A 22,614-nucleotide genomic window follows, 5' to 3' on the forward strand; every position below is an offset into this window, starting at 1 on the left:
CACCTTAAAATAAAGTGTAACCCACACCTCTCAAGGAAAATGAAAGAAAACTGGGTTACAGTAACAGAACATATATATTAAGTGGGAGTGGGAAAAATGGAAATGAAAACAGCTTACCGCACAGAAGAAACTGAGATCATGTTGTATTTTGATAGTGGCTGTACAGCTCATTACATGTTTGGAATACATTTATTTTGATTGGTCAAGTGTTTCTGAATATAGACTGTTGTTCATGGCAACACTGTATAACTGGACCACTCGTTTTGTTTTCCCATGGTCTCTAAGATAAGCATCAGGGTCCTGATCACCATGTCAGGGTTTATATTGTGATAATGTATTTATTTAATTAATATATTTGTTCAATATGAATTATATGACTTATATTCATTTCTTTCTCAGAGCCCCCTTGGAATTTTGCTGAGGCCCTCTAGGGGGCCACGGTCCCCTGATTGAGAACCACTGCATTCAATTATCAAAAAGAGGGCTTTACTAATAACAGAATGACATTCTAAGCATATGCATGTTTATTTCAGTCCTTGAAAGTTTTTTTTGTAGCTTCTCAAAAACTGTGAGGTCGTTTGTAAGCATTGTGAACGGGATACAGTGATTGTGTGCATTTTCATTTCCAAAACATCCAGCCACAAGAGAGATTATAATGATGTGATGTGTTTCTCATAAATAAACACCTTATAATTGCAATATCAGTTTTGCATATTTTAATGAAGGAACGGTGAAATAGACTCTTGATTGACACGTGGAAATCTGATCCGGCGGAGGACAGTGGCAGCCAATGGGAAGCGGGGCGCCGGCTGTTTCTGAAGGGAGGCCCCTGGAGCAGCAGGCAGCGAGTGTGTGTTTACTTGAGCGCGGAGGAGAGACACGAGAGCGCTTTTCTCATACAGTCCGGCGACACATCCATGAATGCATGCGGTGCATTTACTGGGGTGAGTGCAAGCTTTAAGTTCTCCATCACCGTCGACGTTTCAGTAAAACGTAACTAGAAACAGAAAAAAAGTGTTTCCAAAAGTCCAGTCCCTTCGGAGGATCGGCTCGCCGCATTACGCACGCACAGCACCGCAACATATTTACATTAGGACACTAGAAACTTTATGTATAAAGTGTCACGGATATGCTGCGTTTAATGTCTGATTCATAATAGCCAGCATGTAGTCAGTCAAATGAAAGCTATGTTTATGAATGGAGCCGCTGAATGCGCTTCAGCGCGCAGCAGTTCATGTTCCAATAAATCGCTTAAAGTCAGTCTCCTACTTCAAAGGGTGATCGGACGGCGCGCGCAGAGTCCTACCGCTGCAGAATCATGGACGGACTTCACGACCAACAAGTGCCTTTCATAAAAGCTCATGTAAGTCTGATGAAGGTAAATTAGTGATCTCCATGATTGTAGATATATATCTGTCGTTTAATTGATTGAATCTGCGTAACGTAGCATGTCTGTACAGAAATATGACATTTAAATGTGCGTGATTCTTCAGTTTAGGGGAACTTTTGTCCTCTAGACTGATATTAACAATCATTGATAGTTTAAAACTTAAGATTGCTTTAATAGCTGTAAATCTTATTATGGTGTATTAAGTTACTTACATGCCTGAACTGATGTATTATGAACTTTTAAGTTAATTTAAAATGTGTTAAAATCTGGAAAATTCTTTTCAGAAAATCATATTTTCAGTCTATGTGGTATGTATGTGCATTTTTAAAACACATTTTACTTTCACAGTCTCAGCAGGCATTTCACAAAATAACTGAGCTAATCAAAAGGACAAAAAGTGTAATAGATGGAAATGTGACAGGGAAGCCAGTGTGAAGATTACAAAAGTTCATTTTAAAACTTTGTTTTATAACTTAAAACGAGGTATCAGTACCAAACGGGTCGGTATTTGAGAATTTTTTTTTTAATTAAAAAATTAATTGATAGCTATCTAACTTGTTGGGTTAGTAAGTCCAAGACTTATCCAGCTTTTTTCCTCTAAAAACTAAAAATTGTCATTACAAATCATTACCATCAAAGCTACACTTGAGAGTTGATCAAGGCCATGATCAGACCTTGTACTCCAGGATATGAAGAAAATGTTTTCAAAATTGCCTCTAACAAAAGAATCCCGCATATATCAACAGTAAGCATGAGGCGAGGAGCTGAAGTTGTGTGTTCTTTCAAAAGCGAGCTCAACACACTCCATCTTCAATTTGAGACAATTGATCTGTTGCTTTCTGCTTAGAATCCTCGGGGAAAGACGTCCAACACGAGACCAGCGAAGGACAGGAAAAGAAAATTCATTAACTCTGCCCTGGCGTTGGACACCGAGGGTAAGCACTCAGGTGTGGGTGAAAAAGACAATGTTCATTTCACGCCTTCTTAACATCTTGCAAAATGCAATATCGCTCGTTGCCACCTGCACTCAGGGCTTTAAAATCTCAATCAGCAGCGCTCGCCTCGGTCTTTGAGACTGGAATCGAGATTGCGCCGAGTGTCAAAACTCATAATTAAAGCTTTGTACCTGTTGTTTCACCGTCTCAAACTCTGCTGTCTTTGTTTTAGAGCTGTTTCAAGATCTCAGCCAACTTCAGGAGACCTGGCTCGCAGAAGGTAAGCTCTGGTCTGTTTACTTCAGTTTCCCAGTGGTTGATGGAGCTTTTGTTTCGAAGAGGAGAGAGCGTGGGGGGAGATTTGGGGGAGGGGAGCAAATATGCCTCAAGTTACAGACCTAATCTGCAGTCCAATTAATGCATCTGTAGCGAAGGCACTTGGTGTGTCATGCATACATTAGTGCTTGAGAAGAGCAGGAGTCTAGGGGGAGACCGAGGAGGTTCTACATTGAGTGTCATCACAAATTACCAGAAGAACTTGCAGTCTCGCTCACTCTCTTCTCCTCTCGTCCGCTTTTGGCAGGAGCTAAGGCAGACGAGCCACCAACACTGCCACCTCTCTCTCTCTCGAACACGCGCGCACACCTTCTCTCCCTCACTCGTTTGCTTTTTCTTACCCCTCTGTTTCGCGTCTGATACTTCTCAGATAGTGTTTTAAGTTCTTTTTTCTTTATTTTTTCAACTCTTTTTGTTAAAGAAATGGATTGACGGTAGATCGCTTCCTGAGCTTCAGCTTTTACCGCTTCATTTTTTTCCCCCAACTTTTTTTTTTTTTGGTTTCTTTTGGCAATTTTTTTCTTTCTCATGGCAAGACATGCTGGTTGTGGTTTAACACAAACGTGATGCTTCAGGAGTTAAGCGCGAGTGTCTTCTTCCCACCTTGCTTGCAGCACCGACCTTTAGGTTAGTAAATGATTCCCTCTTTGGTTCACTGTAGATGTGTTTGGAAATATTTTAATGTGATGTTAAAAAATAACAGTGTTATGTTAAAAAATTGTAAATGGTAATCGTGCAGTTTTAATTAAAGGTTTTTCTTGTCTTGAAAATGTGAAGACAGTAACGCTTTACAATAAGGCTTCATTTGTTAACATTAGTTAGTTAACATGAATGTTAGTTAATACTTCGACAGCATTTAGCAATCATAGTTAATGTTATCTCAATACATTTTTAAGAATTTATCTGTTATCATTATCTGCACTGTGAACTAACCTGAACATGAACATTTTTATAAACTAATGTTAACAAATGTTAATAAATGCTGTAAAAATATGTTGTTCATGTTAGATAATGCATTAACAAATGAGACCTTATTGTAACATGTTACCATTAAGACTTTTTTAGTGTGTGAAGTTTCTCTAAACTCTGTATATTTGGTGTTATAACATAAAGAACCAAAAAAACTACTTTTATGTTATATTTAAGTTTAATCTCAGACTGCAAAAAGTGAAAACTAAATTAATTTTGCACGTACAAATTGTTGTTTAACTGTTTATCAGTCTTACATTTCTAGCTAAATAACTTTGTTTTAGTTTTTGTAAAGGAATAAATATTCATATATATATAAAATTGGTGGCAATTATACTGTGATGTGTTTTTGCACAATGTAAATAAGCTTTGCAGGATTGTTTTATTGTCATAAATTAATTTAAGTTGTGTAAAAGTTGAAAATATAAGTTACAAATCATTGTAGACATAACCTTTTGTCTGTTTATTGTAAAAAGCAGTTCGGTTGCAAATTGGGAAGAAAAAAAAAAACAAAGAAGTTGGACAGCTGAAAATCATGCAAAGCAGTTTGTAAAACCGATTCCAGCACTTTGCATTTGTGAAATCACGACTGCCTTTCAGCCTATGGAATGCGTTTGCGTGCGCTTTGGACATGAATAGGAAAGGAAGATGAGTGTGTGTGTCTGTTTTCTGTTAGTGATCGCACTAAATCTGGCTTGTGTGACTGAATTTTTGAAACGAGACATGCCACATGAAAGTCTGACTAATGCAGCTTAATCAAGCATCTTTTTGTTTAGCAACATCTCAAATAACTTCACTCACATTTTAATTTTGTACAGCTGCACAACAGGACATTGCTGTGTGTATTGGGCACCTTTTAAAGCTAAACAGGGTTTTCTCACCTGCATAAGGAAAGAGAATCTCAATTTTTAATAGACCGCTTTCTTTAATATATTTAAAAATGCTTGCAGTATAATCATGGATTTTAAAATTAAAAGTACGCTTTAGAACAGATTTTCGGACTTTACTGTCCTTGTCGTGAGTTTGATTATGCCAAATCCACCCCAGGGCCTCTAAAAGAATAAGACATGACTTAAATATTTTAGTGTATCCGGCAGGGGGAAAAAAAAAAGTGTGCGGGGAGAAAAAAGAAAAAAGTAGTCGCTGCAGTAGATATTACAGTGAGGAGTACAATTCAACCTGTCTTACATCCATCAGCCGCAGCGCCCAAAGATTCAAGATAAATCGCAGATAGATTTAATATATGACTTCCTGTCCATTAGAACCCAAACGAAGGCCTAGCGGTTTCATTTCAGAGATTTATTAGCTCAGGTAATTGGAAAGAAGAGGAAGACGTATGAGCGACGGACAGTATTTCCGGCAGCGTAGACTAAAGAGCTGATGGCTCATCATTTGACATACATGTGTCATTTTGGCCAGAGTCAGGTGACAGTCACTTATTACGTCTAGAAAAGACTCACTGAATATGTCATACCAGGATTTGGTTTCTTGGTTTTACTAGAAGGTTTTTCAAGTGTGACTTCTCATTATGAGTCTTTACGTGTGTGTTTATGTGGCCTGGCGCTGTAGTTCGTCTCTTTTCTGCTCTTCTCTTTTTTTTTCTTTAACTGGTGGACATGCTCCAACACCTTAGCTAGCCTCAGGAGTGGTGCTGGGATCAGCTGTCCCATTCACAGGTTGACTCATTCACCATGCTGAGAACACTGGCTGCAGCTCAGTCTTTCTCTTTCTCTCACCTTTTCTCTGTTTAACTGATGTTTACGCTACTTGTCTGACTCTTAATGCACTTGGTGTTTCTTTCCTGTTCTGATCTAGTGAGGGGATTGTTTAATATCTCTTTGATTGTGTTTACTTCAGTACCAGTGAGAGAGATGGCGGTGATATTTCTTGTTGAGTTTAACCAGTCTGTTATGATTGTACTCGACTCGCCTTTTCAAATAGCCAAAACACTGGCATGTACTATAAAGATATATTGGCCCTGATTGTGAAGAACTGTATGGCCTTAGGCGCATGTTTTATAGAAATCATAAAATTTTGTTTTAACCATTATTGCACAGGAACAAAAGATACAGTTTATTGAGAGTTTATTACCTGTTGTTACAATGAAATCTGCATTTTTGACAAAATATAAAGCAATAAAATAAATATGAGACATAAAACAATTCATGAAACAGCAAAAATGTAAAAGGGAACATATAAAATAAAATATCAATTCATTTTTAGCCTATGAATATTGTAATTAATAAATTACTAAATGTGACAACTTGCTCCCACCTGACATTTATGAAAAAATATTTTATATTTATGTGTTAAAATCTACCTTTATTTTATATCTGAATCTTGTTTGAATCAGATTTTAGACTTAAAAACTTAAAATTACTGAGATATAAGCCTTTTAACAACTAGCCCTGGCTTCATTTAACAAACTATATTATAATATTTAACAAATTCTCCCATATTGACATTAGATGTGAATACATTACAGTTTACACGCTCTAAAGGTCCACAAAAAGAAAGCCAAAAAGCCAAGCAGCCGAGCAAAATGTGTTGCCTTACACAAAGCAAATGTTGATTTGTGCATGTTGCGACTTGTTACTGTTGTTGTGAAAATGAAAATCCAATTTTAGCGCAGAGGAATAAACGTGCTAATAGCCCCGTGCAGCGAGGTCTCGCGCACTCCTCCGCCTCGGTGCGCCTTTGTGTCGAGTTTAACAAGCAATAAACAACAGGTCTTCCTAACGCATGTGATATAAACATGAATGTGCTTAATTGAGCTCCATATGAAGGCTTCATTATTTTAGCATTAGCTATATGAGAGAGGGAAAGGTAGGGGAACGTGCTCTGTTTGGACGGCAGCCGTCGCGGCAGGTACAGGTGCTTTCACCAGCGGGGATGTGTCCCAATTAGACAGTGTGAACAATAGGTGTTTTCTCGCTGCATGGCTATCCTTATGAAGACACGGTGTAGTTGCAAAGCACATTAGATCACAAGGCAAGGTGGGCTTTTTTCAAACTGTTTTGATACACATGTATCAGTGAATTCTGTTCCTGGATGTTAGAGCGAACGGCAGAGATGTGTTTCACACGCCTGCTTTGTCCAACAAATTAAGTTGAAATTAAATTACCGACATAATTAGAGGATATGTTTTCTCTGTTTTCAACCAATAAATGTCTTCATGGGTTGGTCTGAGAATTTCAAATCATTAGTGTTTCAATTACAGAGGATTATTAGAGGAAATTACTCGTTTAAGTGATTATTAGAGGACAGATTGTGTTAGCTCGACTTGTGGAAACCAAATATAACAATTACGAAGGAAAAATCTGTGTTTATTTACCCTTTTCTCTCTTCGTTTTCCTCCCAGCTCAAGTTCCTGACAATGATGAGCAGTTTGTTCCAGACTTTCAGAGTGAAAACTGTAAGTGTGACCTTTTTTCTTTAACTATGGCTTGAAATGTACAAAATTATAGCTGTGTTTATATTATATCTTGAGTAGATATCAAAAACGCACACTGTAGAAAGCTCAAATTTGATGATTTGGTGTGAAATTTTATTGTTGCATTAGCTCGTTTTTTCCCTTGTTTACGACATGTTGTCGTTCGCCGCTGTTGTTTCTGTGAATAAACAGAGAGAGAGAGCGCGAACGGCGTGTGTTCTCTAGGTTGTGTACCTTCGCAGCGAGTGCAGCCAGAAGCAATAGGCCTTTAAATGGGCATAGGAAGTAAAGTTGGCGCGCAGTGGTCGTGGCAGAGCCGGTGCCAGTGTCGGAAGTGGCATGGACTGAATGAGGCACAGTGGGGAGCGAGTCCAGCTTATGTCTTAAAGAGGAGCCAAAACAGACTCTGCTACGGAGGATGTAGGGGAGATGAAGGGGGGCTTTGTCTTTCTAGAGAACTCAAGCTCATTAGGCAAATAAAATATACTAGTGTTTGCTGATAATGGGCTATTGTCCTGTATTCCTTCCTCAGTGTGAGCTAGACCTTATTGTGAGTGTAGGCCGTGACACAAGTGAAATGTCACAAAAGGAAACCTTTATTTATATATGAAAATAATTCTTTAAAAAAAAATGTAGTTTTGATAATTAAATAATATTCAGCAATGATTATTCCATTCAAAATGTATATCTAAGCAAAACTGTTCAAAGCGCAGAGTGTTAGTTGGCGTCGTCGGCAGGATAGGGGAGGAGAGGAGGGACGGGCAGATGGAGGTAGAGCGAGGGCATGGCGGTTGGGCTCTTGAACGGGCATCCTGGCCCTCCCATATGGGTCTGAGTCGACAATGCCAGTGGATCACTTCCGTTTCATGTGGTCCATTCCCACAAAACACCCAGAAATGGGATATACAGGGATTACACGGCAAGAAAAAATACACCTTGGAAACTGCTGCGCACTAGACGTTTGGCCTGATAAAGTGGTTGTTTGTGAAATTATTTGTGTGATTAAATTTTTATATATATATATATATAGGAAAATCTTTCAAAAATTTGGGGTCAAAATGATTTTTATTTTATTTTTATTTATTTTTTTAATGAAATATTTAATCAGCAAGGATGCATTAAATTGATCAAAAGTAACAGTAAAGATTTTTTAATATTACAAAAGATTTCTATTTCAAATCATTATTTTAAACTCCTGAAAAAAGCAGCACAACTGTTTTCAACATTGATAATAATAATAAATGTTTCTTGAGCAGCAAATCAATATATTAGAATGATTTCTGAAGGATCATGTGACACTGAAGACTGGAGTAATGAAGCTGAAAATACAGATTTGACATCACAGGAATAAATTACATTTTAAAATATATTAAAATGGAAAACTGTTATTCAAAATTTAATAATATTTCACAATCTTACTGTATTTTTGATCAAATAAATTGAAAGACGTGTTTTCAAAAACATTAAAAAATCCAACTGACCCCAAACTTTGGAATGGTATATACACTATAGTGTTAAAAAATGCATTTATTTTATTTTAAATGCATCTGGAATTGTTAAGAGAAAGGCTGTTGTTACTGTAAAAAGATCATTTTTTAACACTAACTAAAATAGTGATTTGTGGCTGGGTAAGTGTGATCAAATAGTGATTTTAGTTATTTGCCCTTTTGTAAAGGCCATCGTAATTCAAGCCCAGAGTGTTTAAGAAGAAGGTGTGACTGAATCTATTATCAGCGAGTAACAGTCAGCGAAGAGGTGAGAGTGAGAAAGAGAGAAGGGTGAGAAAACACACGACCATCAGCACAGGAAAAAAAGAAAAGAAAAGACACATATGTAAAATCCACATCTGAAACTTAGAAACACTTGTTTTTTTTGTTTTTTTTTTTACCAAAATGGCCTTTTATGTGACACAGAGTGCAGTGAAAATGGTGTTCGGTAGTGTTATGAATGGGCTTTTGTGGAGAAAAGACGTTCTCCTAGTGTGTTCTGCTAAATTTAGCGTTGAATAAGACACATCAAGCTATTCATTTATGAAAGTCAAATCTATTAGAGCGCAGCTTTAAGAAAAAAAATTAACTTTTTGCAGAATGGAACATGAATGTTTAGTTAACGTCATAAATATGGAAATAATTTGGGAATATTTTGCATAAGCTAAGATGTGAGAAATGAATATTTTACTATACTCTCCATGACATACTTTTGTTAAGAGCTCTTTATTTTAGTCAAAGCTTTCTTTCACTGCTCTTGTTACTATTTTATTTTTCTTTTTGAGTTAGTTTTGCCCACTTCAGTTGACATCTGACATACTGAAGGGGTTTTAAATGCATCTCGTAAATAGCAAGGATACAAAAAATGGCAGTAAATGTCATAAACGACTTCTTGAAAATGTTGTCCATTAACACCAATCAATTCAAGTGTAATTGTTGCAATCCTGGAATGACATCCTGCATGTATGACGTCCCGTGATGCTAACAGATTTTGTATTGATTCGTTTACTCGTATTCCTTTGCGTAAAATCAATTATGGCATTTTTTTTCCCCGTCTGTCTACGTGCTTCTTAATATGGTCCGTCAAGAAGTCTTCTCAAGTATAAATTATTCATCTGTAGTGCTATTTTAGAATCCACTATCATGAACAAGGACACATCCTAACAAGACCATTTAAAATTTCAGAAGACTGCCAAATAAATTAAAACTACGTTTTCTAGACACTGATATTTTGGTAATGCTTTACAATAAGTATATTGTATTAATAAGTATAATGCATTAACTAACATGAACTAATATATTTTTACAGCATTTATTAACCCTTTGATAATGTTAGTTAATAAAAACTTTCATGTTAGTTCAGTGCACTAACTAATGTTGATAGATACAATTCTTTAAAATGTATTAGTAAATGCTGAGATTAACATTAACTAAGATTAATAAATGCTGTAGAAGTAGTGTTTATTGTTAGTTCATGTTAAACTAATGTAGTTAGCTAATATTAACAAATGAAACCTTATTGTAAAGTGTTACCGATATTTTTATTCTTACTAATTTTATTCAAGTTACACACAAATCTAATCAAATAAATAGAGTTCTTCTTATTTATGCTTCATGCAGTTTTAAAGTATTGTTTTGATTCAAATTTCCATTAGAAGTAAGCAGAAATGTAAAAATATATTAGTAACGCTAATCCAAACTTTGTTACCAAGTCTTGTCATTCCTGTATACTGAGAACTTTTCCTTTAATGTTGTTTTTTTATTGAATTTGGTTACTGAATTGGAGGCAGATTTGTATTTAAAAGGTATTTTATTACAAATGTGTCTGTTGTTGTTTATGGGAGAGCTTGTTTTAGGTGTTTAATGCAAGAAACATTTGCTGAAAACACCAACTTTTATGCACGCAAACAGAAATCTAATGATTTTTTTTGTTGAATATATAAAAGAAGGCAGACGTATGTTGCACTTCTGCATCTTCTGAGTAATGAATGTAGCGAGGATCTTACTGGAAATATGTCCACTGTTCATGTTCTTAGTGTTCTGTTTAAACATCTATACGTTTCTCTCTTTCTCAGTGGCGTTTCACGGGCTGCAGTTGAGGATAAAGAGAGAGCCCCACAGTCCGTGTACTGATCTGGGCTCAGCCTGCAGTCAGGAGAGGCCCTTCAGACTCCACTATGGGGAGAAGTGCCTGTATAACATCAGGTACGCTGCACCGGAATGCACAAACCCACTTACACATTCCCACACACATGCCCTGTTCAAGAATCAAATCTTGCATATGACGGGAAATTGTTGTATAACTTACATACACATGCTAGACATGCTAGATTGCAACGTCTGAGAGAAATTTGTGAGAAACCATAAGTGTTTTTGCACTAAAGCAGTGAAAATCAACTCTAAACTTTATACTTCCAGCTGTCGGAGAGACACGAACATCATATATTTTGGTTTGCAAATTCAGCCGCAGCAGCTGGTGTGAGAGATTTAAGTGATAAATGGGCTGAATTTGTCTACATACATTTGCAATTCATACTATACCGTTTAACAAACTATTTTTATCCATTATTTATCAATTTAGGGTGTGCTATTTTCCTAATTACAGATGTTTTGTGAAAAAAAAACTAGTTTCTGAATGCAAATTTTGCTTATGTTAATCACGATTTTCGTAACACTGAATTTTCATGGTTCATATACAGCACAAATTCACCTCAGACATGAAGGTGTTACGGTGAGTGTGTATTTCACCTTTTATATGTGACTAAAGACTGAATAAAAAGCACAGACGTTCATTTGACAGAGCAATTCTGAAGCAGATGGGGTCTTGGCATAGACTTTTCAGCTTGAGCCAAGAATAGACTTAAAGATTTATGGAAAAAAATGCACAATAATGATAGTTTTCCTTTAGTTATTTACTCAGAGGCAACTGTACAGCAGGTGCTGTTCGAAATGACTTAAATGAGATCCACCTGAAATTGGAAAGGGGGAAGAAAACGCACACACAAAAAAAGAAAAACAAGAAATTACGCTACGGTGCATTAAGTGCAATAAATGGCTTTTCCACTTGGACAAGCGTCTACGGCAAACACGGTTGCTTGGTTACAGTCATCTTCCTATTGATTTGATTTTAAATTTATGACATTTCACTTGGATGTTTTATTTCGCTGGAGGAGCCAACCTGCCCTCATAGTGCAGATGGCAATCAAGCTGAAGCAACAACCTCTGTGATAATGATGTTTTCTTCAGAGGTGCTTTGGAGATTGTCAAGCCCCATAGAAGTCTGTTCCTTCCTTGTCTTTTAATGTTTCTGAATGGAGTGTAATTGGGTTAAGGTTCATCTTTGGTACCTTGTCGATTGTTTGATGTGAGGGATGGCAGTTGGATGGATAGGAATACATGTGGATCTTTTAATTGTTTGGTTATGGAACTATTTGAGGTCATTTATACACTACTGTACAAATTTCTGGGGTCAGAAACTTTTTTTTTTAACTAAATTAATATTTTTTTTGAGCAAGGACACGTTATATTGACCAAAAGGTATTTATGAGATTTGTGTTTCAAATAAATGCTATTCATCAAAGAATCCTGAAAGCAAAATGTATCACGATTTCACAAAAAATTTAATCAGCACAACTGTTTTCATCATTGATAATAAAAAGAAATGTTCCTTGAGCAGCAAATCAGCATATTAGACTGATCATGTGACTTCATTTCTCCAGCCAGATTTTGAAATACCAGTTTAGCATGCATTATACAGTATGCTGCAGACAAAAAGCTTTAGCGTTTATGTTTTTTTAATTCTTTTAATTTACCAGCTATAAAGCCTAGCACAGTCTCATAATAATCTCTGTAGCCTGAAAGGCCCTCAGGAAAGACTAACTTAAACTGCTCTTGTTCCCTGGCGTCTCCAGTGCCTACGAGCAGAAGCATCCCTCGGGAATGAAGGCCTCCAGCCCAGTGTCTACCCCCTGCAGCACGCCCGTGTCCCCTGGCCAGCATGTGTCTCCCACTGCCGCCCCCACCCCGAAACCAGACAGGACGTACCCTCACCTCGCACCCCCACAGCCCCTCCCTGACAGCGCTTACCCCATGGACCACAGGTACTGCCGATTACCAGAACACTTCTGACAGACAGACAGACAGACAGACAGACAGATAGATAGATAGATAGATAGACAGACAGACAGACAGACAGACTGACAGACAGACGACAGATATACAAACAGACGATAGATAGATAGATAGATAGATAGATAGATAGATAGACAGACAGACAGATAGATAGATAGATAGATAGATAGATAGATAGATAGATGGATAGACAGACAGACTGACAGACAGATGACAGATAGACAGACAGACAACAGATATACAAACAGACGATAGATAGATAGATAGATAGATAGATAGATAGATAGATAGATGGATAGACAGACAGACAGACAGACGACAGATAGATAGACAGACAGACAGACAACAGATATACAAACAGACGATAGATAGATAGATAGACAGACAGACAGACAGACAGACAGATAGATAGATAGATAGATGGATAGACAGAGAGACAGACAGACAGACAAACAGACGATAGATAGATAGATAGACTGATTGATTGATTGATTGATTGATTGATTATAGACTTATTCTATTCAGTGTTTTGTTCAGATTTCGGCGGCAGTTGTCGGAGCCGTGTCATTCGTTCCCATCTCCTTCAATGTCGCGGGACGGACGACCCATGTATCACAGGCAGATGTCGGAACCCAGCATCCCCTTCCCTCCTCAGGGGTTCAAGCAGGAGTACGCCGACCCCCTCTTCGAGCATCCTGCCATGGTGGGGGCGCCTCTTCCCCAGACGTACCCACACTCCATGATGATCAAACAAGAGCCCCGCGACTTCACCTACGACTCAGGTGAGTCTGTTTCCATGTGTTTCCATGTCTACTAACACTGACTGTGATAAATTGCTCGGTCTATAATGTTTCCACAAAACAACTGTTTTCAACATTGATAATAATAAGAAAAACTTCTTTCCAAATCATTCAAAAGATCTTACCGACCCCAAACTTTTAAACGGCAGCGTGAATAATTAAACAGAAAAATTGATGAATAAATAGGAAAAAAAAATGTTTTGTGTTGCTTTGAAAAGAAAACAATTATTTTAATGTTTAAAGCATGATCTGTAGGGGATGGAGACGATATGTACTTCACTAACCTAACAGGAAACAGTCTGAGGCCCTTTTTTTTTTTTTTTGGGTGGGGGGTGGGGGGGTGTACAGATACAGTCAGATAGCAACTTTATTAGGGATGGGGAGATTGATAGAATTAGCGTATTATTAGGAAATTTGGGTCTGATCTCATTTCCTGAGGGCCTGGCTGGAAAGAAGAGGGGCCCCTAATCTCTCCCCCAGGGGCCCCCAGGCTGTCGGCCCAGCTCTGGCATGAATGAAGAGGCTTTTGGTTTTCATTCATAAAAAATGGGTTTGGACTGCAGCAGCCTGTCAGGAGAGAATGCAGCGCTGCTTCTCAGCCATTTCCTGTGGATTATGCGAATCTACAGAACATAACCTGAGGATAATAGCAATAATACTGTGGCCTTTTCTGTTTACTTTGTCAAAGCAACACATTCTAATTTTATTATATTTATACTAAAATAACTTTATATAAATGTAAGTGTATTTAAAAAAAATAACACTTACACAGATAAATGTTAGTGGTATTTAAAATATTGGAGATATTTTTTTTTTTTTGTCGCTCACATGTTACATTATTATCTAATATACTAATTTTTATCTATAAATTAGACACACTAAAAGCTAACAAATGAAGTGATGAAAGCTTCATGAGTGTGAGTGATTTGTCTGCAATGCTTCTTTACATCAGTGAAGGAGATCATCGACATGTTTTGCATCTCCTCCCAGCCATTTAGAAGAATTTATTCTGCCTCATAAAGGAGCTTGTTTGTTGTGAGCTGTGTAAGGACTGGGCAGTCAGCGGCTAATTTAATCAGCAGTAATTTCCTCGACAGGCCCATTACTTGAATGAAACCCTGAGAGATCTTTATAGGTCCAAATGAACAGGGTTAGATGTTTTATGGAGCATTCACTTAAGCTGTCTTGCTTTGCTTTGATTGAATCACAGCTCCAACAAACAACATGACTGACGCGGAGCACATGGCATCCACTGCGGTTCATCATCACAAATGTTTTGTCCATAGTGCTTTGAGTATGAAAATGTTGTTATGAGTATGGATGTTATGCTTTTTTTTTTTTTTTGCATTGTCTGTAAGAAGGTAAATAAATAAATAAACTGATTTTAGGTACCAATGCATAATTTATTCTGCATATTTAAAATGACTTTTGTTGTTGTTTTGTTTTTCTGTTTCAGAAGTGCCTAGCTGTCACTCTGTATATCTTAGACAAGAGGGATATCTGGCGCACAGTAACAGAACAGAGGGTAACTATCCACAGAGAGTAATGTATTTGATCTTATATTGCTGATTTGTTAATTGAAGTGTCTTATTTAAAAGTTTTATTTAATGTAAAAAGTCAGATTATAACAATTTCTTCTTTTTTTTTCCATATAGGCTGTATGTTTGACAAAGTTGCAAGGCACTTCTATGACGACACTTGCGTGGTGCCGGAGAAGGTGGAGGGTATGTTATTTATTTAGCTTTTTAAAATATATCTTTCTTTTTAATAAACATCATTATGTGCTGAGTTAAATATTATTTCTTAAATAACAATTGACTCTTTACTATACAGTCATCTTGACTACCAGATATGTAACATAATGACAAGTTTATCTATCTAAAACTGCACCATTTGTCTCCTTTTTATGGCGAAGGCTCTCGTAAACTGAAGAATACTTTTATTTTATGCCCAGCTTCACCATGATGATGTCTTGCCCCTAGGCTTTATGGGATTCAAAGTACCGCAAGAGAGATTAGAGCGCAGACGGCTCTGTATGCTTTCAAAATGCTCTCGCAGTACTTTGATGTCATACACCGATCAGGGCGCCGCATCAAGTCGAACACACCTAATCACCTTTTTTTCTTTTTTTCCCCCCCACCCACAGGCGACATAAAGCAGGAGGCGGGGCTGTACCGAGAAGGCCCGACCTATCAGAGACGGGGTTCGCTGCAGCTCTGGCAGTTTTTGGTCGCCCTACTGGATGACCCCTCAAACTCACACTTCATTGCATGGACGGGCCGGGGCATGGAGTTTAAACTCATTGAGCCTGAGGAGGTACTAACTAGTCTAAATATAATGTTTTTCAACCAAGATTGTATCTGTATGTGGCCTCTTGAACACCCAGGTGAAAAAAGTACACTTCCATAATGTACTTAAAGTGCTTTATTTTTACGCACTAATTTTGTACTTAATATACAAAAAATTCTTCTTTAGTATTTTTTAAGATAATCTTAAGAACAAGCTAGGTGTACTCAACTGTGCTATTTTCACACCATGAATATGAACTAAAATGTGCTTTTAACATACCATCTCTGTATTAAAAAAATGTATTTAGTTACAACTTGTAGTACACTTGAAGTGGACAAAAAGTGCACGAAAATAGAGCACTTTAAGTACATTATGGAAGTGTACTATTTTTTTCACCTGGGCTTTGCAGATAGTTGTGGAGCTTTAAAAGCGGTGTTGTGGTCACATTCAACAAGAAAAATAGATTTTATTTTTTAAGAAATGTTCAGTTGTATTTAATAAAATGTTCAGAGCATAAAGAGTTTATTTTAAAACAATTTCAGGACATTAATAATTTAATTTGATGAAAATAATATAATAATATATTTTTTGAAATGCAAGTTTATTTAGGTTTTAGACAAGATATTTAAAAAAAAAAAAAAAAAAGTGCATGTGTGTTATTTGAGTATCACACTTGATACATAAGGCTTTTATGGATCATATAGTATATAATGTAAACCAATGAGATACTTTGGGGGTGGCAAAATGGATAATGCAATGCAATACAATGATGACTGAGAGATGTACAAATAAACCTGATTTGATGCCTATTTGATACTCCTAACATGATTTTTCTAAAAATTATGAATGATCAATTAAACCAAACAAGTTGCTTCAGTCCAGTAAGTGTTCATCTTGAAATATTACTTACAATATGAAAGTTTACTTTATAAAAATCGTTAAAGATTTCACAGAAAAAAGATCTGTGTATCACAATATGAAAGTGGACATTTTTAGAGTTATATTAAAAGGATTTTTACATGCTAAAAAAGTAAAACTATCAATCAGACGACAGAAGGCAATGTAGTAGATTTGGTTTTAATTTAGAGGCCTATTATACAGTAGGCTTAAGGTTAAAATAATATTAGGAATATTATATATTGCTTATTTACATCATTATCTGATTATCTTTGGGAGGCTCTTCATTTGTTTGTTCAAAACAGTCTGTCATGTCCTTCCAAAAAACAAAATATTTCAACATGTTGACTCTCCAAAAAGTTTGGAAAGCGTGGACAGAGGTGTGTTTGTGTAAAGTGTCAGCGACAGTGGGACTCGCTAGTCCTGTATGTGTGTGCGTTCTGGCGATGGTCCACAGGGCAGCTGTAGGGAACAGGGGAGTCATTCATGCCATCAGGTGACTGAGGGCCGTTGGGATTGGCTGGGCGGGTGCAAGGCGTGAATGAGCCGCAGTAGAGTGAAAATGGCCCACAGCGCCGGGCTCTGGGAGAATGGTGGGAGGGAGATTTGAAAAGGAGGGGGCACAGGTGGGTGGTCATGCGGACAGGTGCAGGAACATCTGCCACGCTCTGCTGTTCCTAATGAACACATCTCTGACTAGAGCTATGGATACACGGCTGTGGCCAATGGAAGATGCAGACCGACTGATGCTTTGATTTTAAGAAGGGGCCTTGAGGCGGCTAGTTTATTAATGTCTGATTGTTGCCTATTGTTTGAGAGAAACTTCTGCTATTTTTGCAGTATGTTCATTTGTAACAACTTACTCCCTTTGCTTCAAAGGTGGCACGACGCTGGGGAATTCAAAAGAATCGACCCGCAATGAACTACGACAAACTGAGCAGATCGTTGCGCTACTATTATGAAAAAGGCATCATGCAAAAGGTAATGTATGCTAATAAGCTAAGCTACATCTTCTGGAACACAAAAGATGTAGCTCAGCTACTTCCAAAACAGTCTTTTTGGCACAAGTTGTCTTTTTTTCATAATAAGCTACTTTTATATGCTAATGATTGTTTTATAGCTACATTAATATGCCAATAAGAAAATTTAACGCTACAGTGTTAAAGTCTGAAAGTTTGAATACACTGTTGTTAAAAAGGATGCATTAAATTGATCAAAAGTGACAGTAAAGACATTTATAATCTTACAAAAGATTTATATTTCAAATAAATGCTGTTCTTTTGAATTTTGTTTATCAAAGAATCCTGAAAATTTTTATCATGGTTTACACAAAAATATTAAGCAGCACAAATGATTACAACATTGATAATAATGGATCATAAGGATCATGTGACACTGAAGACTGGAGTAATGATGCTGAAAATTCAGCTTCGCAGCAAAGTAATAAATTACATTTTAATAGATATTAAAATTTAAAACCGTTATTTTAATTTATAAAAATATTTCACAATATTACTATTTTTACTATTTTTTTGATCAAATGAATGCAGTCTTGGTGAGCATAAGAAACTTTTTTCAGAAACATTTTAAAAAATCTGATTTTTTTTTTTTTTACAGTGGTGTATTTATAACATTAAAGATATTTTAGACAAATACAGGCATTTCTGGTCAACAATAAAACTTCAAAATTTGGACTTGTATAATTATTACATATGCAATTTTTCATGACCTTATATTAATTGAGAACTTCAGGGAATATTTTTACTTTGAAAAATTAATTTGTCACACTGAAGCATTATTTAAATTAACTACTAAGGTAAAAAGTGTTTAAATTAAAAAAAAAAAAAAAAAAAGTACAACATCTAAAATATACGCATTATACGTTTTATGCATTTAAAGCTAATGGACATGTTATTTGTCAACGCCATCTACGTTTTCTGTTGAAATACATAGTAATATTCTGGTTTCTTGATTCAAAGGTGGCAGGTGAAAGATACGTGTATAAGTTTGTCTGCGACCCCGAGGCTTTGTTCTCCATGGCTTTCCCTGACAATCAGCGCCCGGTGCTAAAGACCGACCTGGAGCGGCAGATCAACGAGGAAGACACCGTGCCGTTGTCACACTTCGATGAGAACATGGCGTACCTTCAAGAGGGCGGCTACTGCAACCCACACCCGTACAATGAGGGATACGTCTACTGAAAACTGCTACAAGAACAGTCCGGCCGTTTCAAAACAAAACAAAAACTTTCAGACTGTCCCTCATTTCCTTCAGTCATTCCCCAGGACAAAAGAGAGCACTTTATGGACAGAGGATGATGGCAGTGTGTAAACCTACAAACTTACTGGTGTAGTTACGTTAGATGCTCCTTTGGTGTTTTTTGTTGCTATTGAAGGGGATGGGGTGTTTCAGCATGCCGTTTTCTCACAGCGAAAGACTCTTGAGGGCAGATGGCCTCTCTCCGGACAGATGTTTTGAACTATTTAGACAGGTTAGAGTCTGGAGCACGTGAGTGGAAAAAATCCCAAACTCTTTTACCATTGAAACTCTTGGATTGTTTGTGGAGCGCTTTGTTATTTTCGCACATTTTCACCACATTTGTTTTCTCTCCCTTGGTGTTAAACTGAGTAAATAATACAGTGTATTACTATGAAAATAAAATCCTTCAAACTCTCCATGTCAAAGTAAAATGAGCACATATCTGAAATGACCCTTATACATCCTTTCTCGCCCATCCAGGACCCATAAAATGATTGAACATTAGCACAGTTACAACAAATGACAGATATTATACTAATATTCAAGTTAAATCCGTATATATATTCTCATATGAATATAATGTCTTAGAGGAGGGAAGATGCAGGTAATTTTCTCAATAAACAAAATTGATTTTTATCTTAATGAATTAAAGACAAAAAAAAAAAAAAGCCATGTCAGCATGATTTCATAATACTTCATGGTGTTTTAAATACTACTTTTTTTCTCAAGATCTGTTTAAATAACCATCTGTATATTTCAGTATTTGACACCATATTTCACTGAATATGACTTTTTGGTCAAAAGCGCCTATAGATATCGAATAGTTATCTTCAGAGAGGTTTTGTGCAAGATGCAAGCTTCACACGTGTCTGACATCATTCTATTAAAGTTACATTTCTACTATTAGAGTGACAAATTGCTTTTTTATTAGGAAAAAAAATGGATGTTGGTCCATTACTCGCTCCACCATGACATCTTTGAAAATATTAAACATGTATATTCAGGTTAATGCACCTCAATGCTGCTTTTCGTGTAAATTTAGTCACGTATGATCAGATGGCAGCTATGCCCTGCAGTACGTTCATTTTTTTTTCTTCATTCTTTTTTACATTTGAAAAAAAAAAAAAAAAACGTCAGTGTTTATTGAATGTAAAAAATATATACATAATTGCGAAGGGAATGGCAATAGCTACACTTCTGTAATAAAATAGTGTTGAAATACAATCGGGCTGTTTTTTGTTCCTAAGTATGTGATTTATGTCAGTCTTTGTCTCATATTTCAGTGGCACAAACATCCAAGCAAATAAGCAGTGTTGTTCCCTAGTTCATGAATTCATTCAGCTTCCAGATTAACAAATAATACTGACAGAAATAGAAGTTTTTACTTGAGATTGTTTAATAACACTGACTTTTTACTCTGATGTTGCTTGCCATTGGCTTTATGCCATGAACAAACAAGAACAGAGGTCTCATCGCATCCGCTTGTCGGAGAAAGCGGATGCGGTAGTATGAACTGATGGCGATATCTATGGACTTTTTGAAGGTAATCAGCCAACTTAACTAGTTCTTTTTAATGTTGGCGTTTTATTCAATTATATCCGAATGTTAGTGAGAAAAAAAAACTTTTAGATATCAATCTGCATATGTGATAGACATTGGTTATGCTCATCTTTGGTAGCTCCTTTGAAGGTATCTTGAGTAAAACAGTTCAATATATGTTTTACGAAGCACACAAAAGACCTGAGGCTTCATTTATAAAATGTAAAAACCATCCTACATTTGATCTTACAATCCTTTCCCAAATATGCGTACGTGTTATTCAGTGAATGAACGTATGCACAAAAAACGTGCCTAGGCCTCTCTTCCGGATGTGACATTTAAGAATCGCAAATGATCTTGAAATTGTGTGTAGCTGAACGGTTAACATATAAAAGAGCACCAGTCAACGTCCAAATCCTTCACTTGAGAATGGTGAGCGGCAAGAATTGCTTAGCTTTCCAAATACCTGCAGTATTCCGACTCTCTGCCAAAAGGAAAAGTGCATACGTCTGCTTAGAACTTGATGTGGCACTAAGCACTTTTTCACATCAAAGACCGTTTTTATAAATATGAATGTTGCCGTGGATTTTAGCGTACACACAATCAAATCTGTGCGTACACACGTTTTACAAATGAGGCCCCTGAACCAGAAGAGATGCGACCTGTTTTACAGAAAACGTAAGTTTGTTGCACATAACCTGTATTGCATATTTAAAGGGTTAGTTCACCTAAAAATGAAAATTATCCCATGATTTACTCACCCTCAAGGCATCCTAGGTGTACTTCTTCTTTCAGACGAACACAATCGGAGATATATTTTAAAAAGTCCTGGCTCTTTTTAAGCTTTATAATGGTAGTGAATGGAGGGCGAGATTTTGAAGCCCCAAAAAATGCATCCATCCATCATAAAAATAATCTATACGGCTCCAGGGGTTAATAAAGGCCTTCTGAAGCGAAGCAAAGAGTTTTTATAAGAAAAATATCCATATTTAAAACTTCATTAACTATATTAACTAGCTTCCGGCAGACGGCCGTACACATCAATTACGGCAGAATAGTAACCCCTGACCTGACGAATGGCTAACGTGGAAGCGCAGATGATAGAGTAAAACAAAATCCCGGTCACGAATTTGAATTCTAAAATGATCATTTTTAAAGAGAAATGTCGGAGGATTTCGATATAAGAGAAAAGGAGCTTAAGTTTGTTGCACAGTCATATTTGTTTGAACAGCGAGAGGCATCTGCTTACGATACTCCTACATCCTGCGTCATACAACGCGTCAGGGGTTACTCATTTGGCGCAAGTTGACTTTTAAATATGGATATTTTTCTTACAAAAACCCATCGCTTCACTTCTGAAGGCCTTTATTAACCCCATTGAGCCGTGTGGATTATTTTTATGATGGATGGATGCATTTTTTGGGCTTCAAAATCTCGCCCCCCCATTCACTACTATTATAAAGCTAGGAAGAGCCAGGATATTTTTAACAATATCTCCGATTGTGTTCATCTGAAAGAAAATAGTCATATACAGCTAGGATGGCTTGAAGGTGAGTAAATCATGGGATAATTTTCATTTTTGGGTGAACTATCCCTTTAAATCTGGAGTTTACAATGTAGTAAACATGCCATCGTCCTAACATGTCACATGACCTGTATGGTGGATCCCTTTCAGGTTTCAATTGCAATGTTGAAGGAGGCACCATCACAGAAGATTTAGTCAAAATGCTGGCTACGGAAAAGTTAATGTGTAATTTAGGGAAGCTTTTTCATGACTGTTACCATATTGGTTTCATGGTTTCATGGTTCTTAAGCCCTTGGTATACTTCGTTTTTTTTTTTTTTTTTTTTTTTAGCTTGCATGTGTTCCATTCTGTTCTGTTTATGCAGTTTTTCTTTGACTCGACAGACATATCTTTCTATGAATCGACGCCCCCAGGGCACAGTTGCCACCTTGTGGATAAACTAATTACTGCAAAAAAAAATTAAATGCGCATATGCGAGTATGTGCGGTTATAAAAATCCAGCGTTGCACGTATAATACGCATGTACTCTTCTAATGACGAAATTCGAGTCACGAGGACTGTACGCTGACCCTTGTGTGTGCATAAAAATGAACTATATTTTGGACTTTATTCTGGAAGAATGTA

At 36.8% G+C, this 22,614-nt stretch overlaps 1 protein-coding gene across 9 annotated transcripts; it reads left to right on the forward strand.

Moving 5' to 3' along the window:
- The first annotated feature begins 727 nt into the window (after positions 1-727).
- Positions 728-20,150, forward strand: etv1 (ETS variant transcription factor 1). 9 transcript variants are annotated; one of them, XM_051862662.1, is made up of 14 exons: positions 757-944; positions 1,277-1,363; positions 2,238-2,325; positions 2,558-2,605; positions 2,909-3,288; positions 6,992-7,045; positions 10,626-10,755; positions 12,462-12,650; positions 13,207-13,463; positions 14,938-15,006; positions 15,137-15,205; positions 15,628-15,797; positions 17,547-17,648; positions 18,647-20,150. In XM_051862662.1, the coding sequence occupies exons 5-14, from the start codon at positions 3,228-3,230 to the stop codon at positions 18,866-18,868; spliced, it is 1,323 nt and encodes a 440-aa protein (XP_051718622.1). In that variant the 5' UTR covers positions 757-944; positions 1,277-1,363; positions 2,238-2,325; positions 2,558-2,605; positions 2,909-3,227; the 3' UTR covers positions 18,869-20,150. The 9 variants fall into 9 exon arrangements, with proteins under 9 accessions (XP_051718615.1, XP_051718618.1, XP_051718616.1 ...); XM_051862664.1 differs by having other exon boundaries at positions 767-944; positions 13,219-13,463; XM_051862655.1 differs by lacking the exon at positions 2,909-3,288 and having other exon boundaries at positions 728-944; positions 1,277-1,378.
- The last annotated feature ends 2,464 nt before the right edge of the window (positions 20,151-22,614 follow it).

The sequence above is a fragment of the Ctenopharyngodon idella genome, chromosome 15 (genome assembly GCF_019924925.1).
Source record: "Ctenopharyngodon idella isolate HZGC_01 chromosome 15, HZGC01, whole genome shotgun sequence".
Lineage (NCBI taxonomy): Eukaryota > Metazoa > Chordata > Actinopteri > Cypriniformes > Xenocyprididae > Ctenopharyngodon > Ctenopharyngodon idella.

Excerpts from the sequence above, each read along its gene's own strand:
- etv1 (XM_051862655.1), top strand. The coding sequence starts at position 918 with ATGAATGCATGCGGTGCATTTACTGGG. Across the intron at positions 2,606-6,991 it reads GGAGACCTGGCTCGCAGAAG|CTCAAGTTCCTGACAATGAT; the intron begins GTAAGCTCTGGT and ends TTTTCCTCCCAG. Across the intron at positions 15,007-15,136 it reads GCACAGTAACAGAACAGAGG|GCTGTATGTTTGACAAAGTT; the intron begins GTAACTATCCAC and ends TTTTCCATATAG.